Raw genomic sequence first — 8,362 nt, forward strand, 5'->3', positions numbered from 1 at the left:
CTCTGTGACATATCAGTTAACCTAGTATACATACATTTTGTAAAATTTATAATTAGAATAAATTCTTTGACTTCAAAGTTCTATAGTTTCTATATTCCAATATTGCTCATCATTCTTCTCAAGGGATATTTGGTTTGTGTCCCCCATGATGGCTCTGTTGAATAACAATCTAACAACACTAGTGTGCGATGTTTTTAATTTGCTATTGATGTGAGGGCTTATTGCCACACTCATTAAGAACTCCGTTTACCTGACTCTGTGTTTGCATTTACAATTGAATGCTGTAACTTTTAGTATATTTTTTTAGCAGGGAAATAGTCTTATTTGTATTTTGGGGGATATTTATACAATTTAAAGAATAGATTTCTCTGCAAAAATTTTTTTTAAGAATAGGAGGTTGACGAATACTACATGGAGCCTCTAGTTAACTTTAAGTCATATAAACATCTTTAAATTTAATTTTTCAATTTTGAACAACAGCATGCCCAAGAGTGTTCAATCAACTGACACATATTTAGGGATTTTTGAAAATCCCTACCACTTTTGATTCCAAATATTTATTCCATGTTGGTTACAAAATAACTATCACTTAAATATTTATTAACCTTTGTTTTAATATATAAAATTGATCTAAGCAGCATAATATCCCACTTGTGATTATGAACACAGATTCTATAAGTCTATAGTAGTTTCAAAATATTTTCAAAGTCTTATGCTTTGTGATTACCATTTTGCTTCACTGTATTTCCCTTTTCAGTAAGTGGGGATTGATGTCTCTTAGTATGTCAGTGATTCTTTGTTTTCACTCAACCCTCTCGGTGTTTTCTTTGTGTGTTTGGGAAGTATGAAGTACGTAGCAAATGTATTTACTCTTAATTCAGAACCTAGGGAAAGGGTCCTTTTCTCTCTTTTGCTTCTTTTCAAAGTTATTTTTAATTTAAAATGTCTTCTATGTCCTATAACTGTCTTAAACTATGTTTTGTGTACTATAATTTAGACAGCCCAGGTTTTGTTTGATCACTTTTGTATGTGTTATTATTATATCCCTTTGTTTTCATTATGTGTGTGTTCTTAGATTTAGAGTATCCTGTAGACTATGTACAGTTGCAATATTTAGAGTTAATTCAGATATCCAAGTTTTGTTTTAATCAGAATTTTGTAATCTTGCGTTTGCCAACAAAAAACTCTAAAAATGAAGAATTTCGTACTCATACTTTGTATGAGTAACAACTTGACTTCACTTTATTAAAAAACTGAACATATTTATGTCCTTTTAAAATCATATTTTTGTTACAGGTATATATGCCTATTAACAGTATTGTTGGTATGCTTTTTTCTTTCAAATTCTATTGCAAAATTACATGTTTGGAGACCTGTCATTACAATAAAATAGAATTATTTTTGCCAAGAAATGTTTAAAATTTTATATGACTTATGATGGTGTGCACTTACATTTTATTATGAAGGATTACCGTTAGTACTTTTTGGAGAACAGATCCAGTGTTGATGAATAGTGTGTATATTTTTATATGTTTAAAGTCTTCATTTTCCTTCTCTTTTGAAAGGTAGTAGCTGTGAATATAATGTCTTGGTTGATAATTTTATTCTTTCATCCCTTGAATATTGATAGACTTGAATTCCTTCCTGTGTTGTGAAGATTCGACTAAGGATTTCACAATTATATGGTTACACATTTCTAGGTGACCCATCTTCTTCTCTTGGATGCTCTCAGTATCCTGAGTTTTTAAACTTGGATTAAAACCTACTTTGAGTCTTTACAACTTGGAGAAAACTGAGCTGCTTGGATGTTTCATATTTTCTATTTTCTGAGATGTGTTTATTAGTACTGGAAAGAGAAATAAAGGGCGATTTAGCACTTTGCATTTTTTACTTTGGCCTTCAAATTTTGATGCTCTAGCTCAACCTCCTATGTTTCTATGTACAACCACCCCTGACTCTTTCAGACGTTTTCTAAAGAAAGTCTTTCAACCTACATTTTCTGATTATTACTATTAACAATTCTTGACTAATTTTATTCTGTTTTTTTGTGTGTTGGTTTAGTTCAGTAAACTTATTTTAAATGATAATTGACTATTCCCTTTGAGTGATTCATAACTTTGCTTACAGTTGATTTAGCCATGTTTTTTTTCTGTTGGTAAGCGGGAACCCCTTTTTGAATAGTCCCCAAATATTCACATATTTTATGTTTTTATATTTAAATGAAATGGAAGAAAGTTGATAGATTTTTAAAATATATTCTAAAGGAGGAAAATCTTTGTGTAACACAATGTATTTTTCTCTACTATATTACACTCCATAATAATGTACTCATCTTGGATACTGTGAACACAAAGATGATTAGGAAAATCTTCAAAATAATTTTCTGTTTGTATTTTTATTTGATTTGTATATTTCTACAATAATGATGGAGTTGGATTTAATAATCGACTCCCCTGCTGATGGTATTTTTTGCTGTAATTTCTTAGGTTTTCAAAATATACTCAGCCCAGTACAGTAAGTAAACATGTTTGTTATTTTTATTTATTACAGCCATGACTTCTCATCATCCTCGACAAATTTTACCAGAGCAGGGAATAAAAGAGAGAGAGGGAAGATATGGAAAGTGTGACTTTGACAATATACAACCAAGAAAACAATGGGAAAATATAGGTGAGAGTAAAGTTCAAAAATTGTATTATAATAGACAAAATCAATCAGTAGTCCCTATTTATGATAAAAATTTTATGGTCAAAAGGCACCAGAGACAATTAATATCTGAAACAAAAATTCAATGTATTCCAATTATTTTGAGGAGATTTATATGTCTTTAAGAATAAATCCACAGCCATTTTTGAACTGAAAGGGAAAGTGGAAAATTTGAAATCTAGTCCATGCATTAGTTTTCAACTTGGGCAATTATAAAAGTAGCACTGATTTAAAATTCCACTCAAACATTTGCACAGAAAAGTTGTTTCTAAAAGTGATCCTTTTGGGAGTTTCTTTATAGAATGTCCATTTTTCTGAAACAAAAGTTGAATTTCTCCTTGTGCCCAAATGGATAATATTAAGAATTGTAGAAAAGTTTCTACTTCCCCACTACTGCTCAATGACAATTCTGATACAGATTTGTGGAAAGTGCACTATATAGATAATGCTATAAGTAACACAAAAAGCCATGTCTCTACCCTTAGTAATGACCAGTATATTTATATTGGTGATAAAAATTATGAATGTAGAGAAATCCTAGTCCTTGTCGAAAGGAAATTTACCAAGATGAAAAATGTAGGAAAGTCTTGCTTTAGTGATCAAAAACTATTATTCATGAAAATATTCATAGCCAAGTCAAAACCTGCAAGTGTAAGATATGTGAAAGGGCTCTTAACCACAGTGCAGAGCTTGCTTAATACAAGAAAATTTATAGAGAAAGAGAGCCCTATAAGTATAGAAGATATTGAGAGAGCAAATTCTTTGATATATTTTTTAAACACAGCAGATAGTATGACAGTGATAAATTCTACAAATTTAAAGAATGTGAAAAAACTTTTAGTGAAAAGTTACAACTTGTTAAGTGACAGAGGATTTTGACTGAAGGAGAGACCTGTAAATGTAAAAAGTGTGGGAAAGCCTTAAAAAGTTTTTCAGCCCTTACTCAACACCAAAAAATTTATTCTGCAGAGAAAACCTACCAATGTGAAGAATGCAATGCACTCAAGAACTTTACTCAACATCACAGTGTTCATACAGAAGATATGCCATGCAAATCCAAAGAATGTGACAAAACTTCTAATAAAAGCTCAAATCTTATTTGTCACCAGTGGACAAACCCTGGAATGATGCCCCACATATGTAAACTATTTTGCCAAGGTTTCAGTCAACACCCAAGCCTTAAAAATTACCAGAGAATTCATACCGGAGAGAAGCCCTACAAATGTAAAGTGTGTGGCATGAGCTTTAATAGAAACTCAAATCTTGATCGCCACAACAGGATTCATACTGGAGAGAAACCCTACAAATGTAATGTGTGTGGCAAGAGTTTTAGTGAAAAATCATCATTTACTCAGCACCAGCGAATCCACACTGGAGAGAAGCCCTACAAATGTAAAGAGTGTGGCAAAGCTTTTAATAGCATCTCACAGCGTAATTGTCACAAAAGGATTCATACTGGAGAGAAGCCCTACAAATGTAAAGTGTGTGGCAAGAGTTTTAGTGAAAAATCATCACTTACTAAGCACCAGCGAATCCACACTGGAGAGAAGCCCTACAAATGTAAAGAATGTGGCAAAAGTTTTAATCAATAAATAGATCTTATTCGGCACCTGAGAATGCACACTGGAGAGAAGCCCTACATGTGTACAGTGTGTGGCAAAATTTTCCGTCACAAATCATCACTTACTCGGCACCAGCGAATCCACACTGGAGAGAAGCCCTACAAATGTAAAGAGTGTGGCAAAGCTTTTAATACCATCTCACAGCTTAATTGTCACAAAAGGATTCATACTGGAGAGAAGCCCTACAAATGTAAAGTGTGTGGCATGAGCTTTAATAGAAACTCAAATCTTGATCGCCACAACAGGATTCATACTGGAGAGAAGCCCTATAAATGTAAAGTGTGTGGCAAGAGTTTTAATACAAACTCAAATCTTGATTGCCACAACAGTATTCATACTGGAGAGAAACCCTACGAATGTACTGTGTGTGGCAAGAGTTTTAGTGAAAAATCATCACTTACTCAGCACAAGCGAATCCACACTGGAGAGAAGCCCTTCAAATGTAAAGAGTGTTGCAAAGCTTTTAATAGCATCTCACAGCGTAATTGTCACAAAAGTATTCATACTGGAGAGAAGCCCTACAAATGTAAAGTGTGTGGCAAGAGTTTTAATAAAAACTCAAATCTTGATTGCCACAACAGGATTCATACTGGAGAGAAACCCTACAAATGTAATGTATGTGGCAAGAGTTTTAGTGAAAAATCATCACTTACTAAGCACCAGCGAATCCACACTGGAGAGAAGCCCTACAAATGTAAAGAATGTGGCAAAAGTTTTAATCAAAAAATAGATCTTATTCGGCACCTGAGAATGCACACAGGAGAGAAGCCCTACATGTGTACAGTGTGTGGCAAAATTTTTCGTCACAAATCATCACTTACTCAGCACCAGCGAATCCACACTGGAGAGAAGCCCTACAAATGTAAAGAATGTGGCAAAGCTTTTAATACCATCTCACAGCTTAATTGTCACAAAAGGATTCATACTGGAGAGAAGCCCTACAAATGTAAATTGTGTGGCAAGAGTTTCAATCAAAAATCATCACTTACTAAGCACCAGCAAATCCACACTGGAGAGAAGCCCTACAGATGTAAAGAATGTGGCAATAGTTTTAATCAAAAAATAGTACTTACTCGGCACCTGAGAATCCACAGTGGAGAGAAGCCCTACAAATGTAGAGAATGTGGCAAAGATTTTAATCAACAATCATCACTTACTCGACATCAGAGAACCCATATTAGAGACAAGTCCTATAAATGTGAAGAATGGCAAAGCTTTTAATATTGAAGATCACATCTTACTAAACATTATAGATTTTATACTGGAGAGAAGTTTTACAATGAAAACATTGCATCAATGTCTTTAAGGATGAATCAACCCTATTTCACAGTAGTCAACACTATTTCACACCAGAGATATGATAGCACAGAAATCATATAAATACAAAATAGGTGACACAGTCTCCAATAGTTGTTCACACCCTACTCAGCACCTCAGAATTCATATGAGTGAGAAGATGTACGGAAAAATTTTTGCAAAGCTTTTGGCCATTGATCCATCATTTTTAAAACACTGGAGGATTTATAGCATATAGAAACCCAAAGAATGTGTCCAAGACTGTATTCAAATTTCCGACATTTTTTAATTACTGACCTCATATCTGTAGCAAATGTGGAGTAGCATCTGTTCAAAGTGTGTACCTTAGATAACAGCAAAATATTTACAAAAACACCTTGACAAATATAAAGATGGTAGTAAGTTTCATATCTATAGCCCATCCCTTGAAGTATTTGGGATTTAGGAGGGAAAAAATCATTTAAATGTAGAAAATGGGTAATCGCTTTGGACATTTGCTGAAATTTTTCTTAACATCTTTAGGTGATATGATAGAAATAAGGAAATACAAGTATAGAATTGTGCATCCCTAAAAGGATATAATTTTAGTATAAATCAACAATTACTAAAGAGTCTCTTTTTTCACAACTGGAGAAATAATAATACTCAGAGTTGATTATTTCAGAAGTCTGTTAAGATTTATATGAAATTTAAAATTTAAAATTTTCAGAGCTCCTTAAAGTTAGGGGCACTTAATCAGTAAACCACATCCTCAGATTTTTTTCTTTTTTATTTAGAGATAGGGTTTGCTAAGTTGCATAGGTCCTCACTAAGTTACGGAGCCTGACTTTGAACTTGCAAAGCTTCTCACATCCCTAAGGTCAAAGCATGGTCCACCATGCAAGTTTTACAGAGCGTTTTTACTTATATTTTATAACAAATGTAATTTGTTGCTAAATAAAGTGTGAATTTCTTAATGTTAACCTTGTCATGCATTTAATGATGTTATTATGTCACACATCTCCCACTATTCACTTTGCTAATGGATCGATGCAATAGTAAAACATTCTGTTGGGTAAATAATGCTATAACCTCTCCATTAATTATTTCATATGTTTAATCAAGTATCATTTGGATAATATTATTTATGTAAATTATATACTCTCTTGTTTGTAATTATGGGAAAATTAAGACACTTATAGGAAGGACCTAGGGATACTAAAATAATGCCCAGATATCCCTAGTTTGAATCATGAGTTTAACATTTCACCTTATAGAGTAGCAGTACACCCTAAGGGATCTACAACTCCGGAGAGGTATACAAGCTCCCAATCAGGGAGAGGAGAAAGATCCAAGAGAGTAGGAGCCAACATGCGTATTCAGGCAATAAAGCAGTTGCTTTTCTCAGGAGAAATTTAAAATAATAGTAATATAAATATCATAGCTGTAAGTGTTAACCCTGCGCTGTATTTTCAAACCCTGACAATTTACAAAAGCAACCTGTGGTTCTCATATCTACTTCTCACAAAGAACTGCCATTCTTTCAGTCAAGTCTTGCCCAGGGTTTGCTCGTCGTGTTACTGGAGGGTGTGTTGTGCAGCAGAGGGGCTGGGTGATGGTGTCGCCCTCTCTGAGGTGTCAGTCATTTCTCCCTAGTGCTCTTCATAGATTCCCAGCACACAAAGAGCCACATATAAGAGGTTTCTGCATAGGCTGACATCAGTCCCAAGCCCACTTGCTTGAAGCAAGACCAGTCTCAATTCTCCATCTCCCTTTTATCTGTTAGTGAATACCAAGAGGACATGGGGGGGGTTGGCAGTAGTGGTGATACTCTCATGCTGAACTATACCCCAAGCTCCTTTTCACTCATATTTGGTAGAGGTTCTCACTAAGTTATTGAGGATGTCTTGAATTTGCAATTCTCCTGCCTAAGACTTCCTAGTAGCTGAGATTACATGCATGCCCATCATTTGTATACTGATGAGTTTGTTATTATTTATAAAATAAAGACCACATTTTTTTAAATGTAGCTTTGAGAGGTGTTGCAATTCTCTTTCTTTTAATTTTTATTGTAATCAAAACCACAAAATAAAACTTACTGTCTCTAAAATTTTAAATATACAGTTCAGTAACAGTAATTCAAATTGTTATGCAATATATTTCTACAAAGTTTACATCTCAAAAAAATGCCTAGAAAGCAAGGGCTCATATCTGTCTCCTCATCACAAAACTATTCTCTTTTGTTCAGAAAGCTTCTTTTTTAGTTTAGAGATGTCATGTTCGTAGAATTCTGCAGTATTCTTTCAGTGACATTTCAGTTAACCTCTTGTACATACATTTTGTAAAATATATAATTAGAATAAATTCTTTCACTTCACAGTTCTATAGTTTCTATATTCCAATATGGCTCATAGTTCTTTTCAAGAAATATTTGGTTTGCGTCCCCCATGATGGCTCTGTTGAATAACAATGTAACAACACTGGTGTGCAATGTTTTTAATTTGCTATTGATGTGAGGGCTGATTGCCACACTCACTATGAACTCCATCTACCTGACTCCATGTTTGCATTTACAATTGAATGCTGTAAATTTTAGTATATATTTTTTTAGCAGGGAAATAGTCTTATTTGTATTTTGGGGTATATTCATACAATTTAAAGGATAGATTTCTCTGCAAAAATATTGTTTAACAATAGGAGGTTGATGAATACTACATGGAGCCTCTAGTTAAATTTAAGTAGTATAAACATCTTTAAAT

General features: G+C 33.6%; 1 protein-coding gene across 1 annotated transcript; it reads left to right on the forward strand.

Moving 5' to 3' along the window:
• The first annotated feature begins 3,833 nt into the window (after positions 1 to 3,833).
• Positions 3,834 to 5,549, forward strand: LOC144371304 (uncharacterized). Its single transcript, XM_078033693.1, is given in 1 exon segment — positions 3,834 to 5,549. A coding segment is annotated over 1 exon segment (1,716 nt).
• Positions 5,550 to 8,362: the final 2,813 nt, after the last annotated feature.

Source organism: Ictidomys tridecemlineatus, chromosome 16 (assembly GCF_052094955.1).
Source record: "Ictidomys tridecemlineatus isolate mIctTri1 chromosome 16, mIctTri1.hap1, whole genome shotgun sequence".
NCBI classification, from domain to species: Eukaryota; Metazoa; Chordata; class Mammalia; order Rodentia; family Sciuridae; genus Ictidomys; species Ictidomys tridecemlineatus.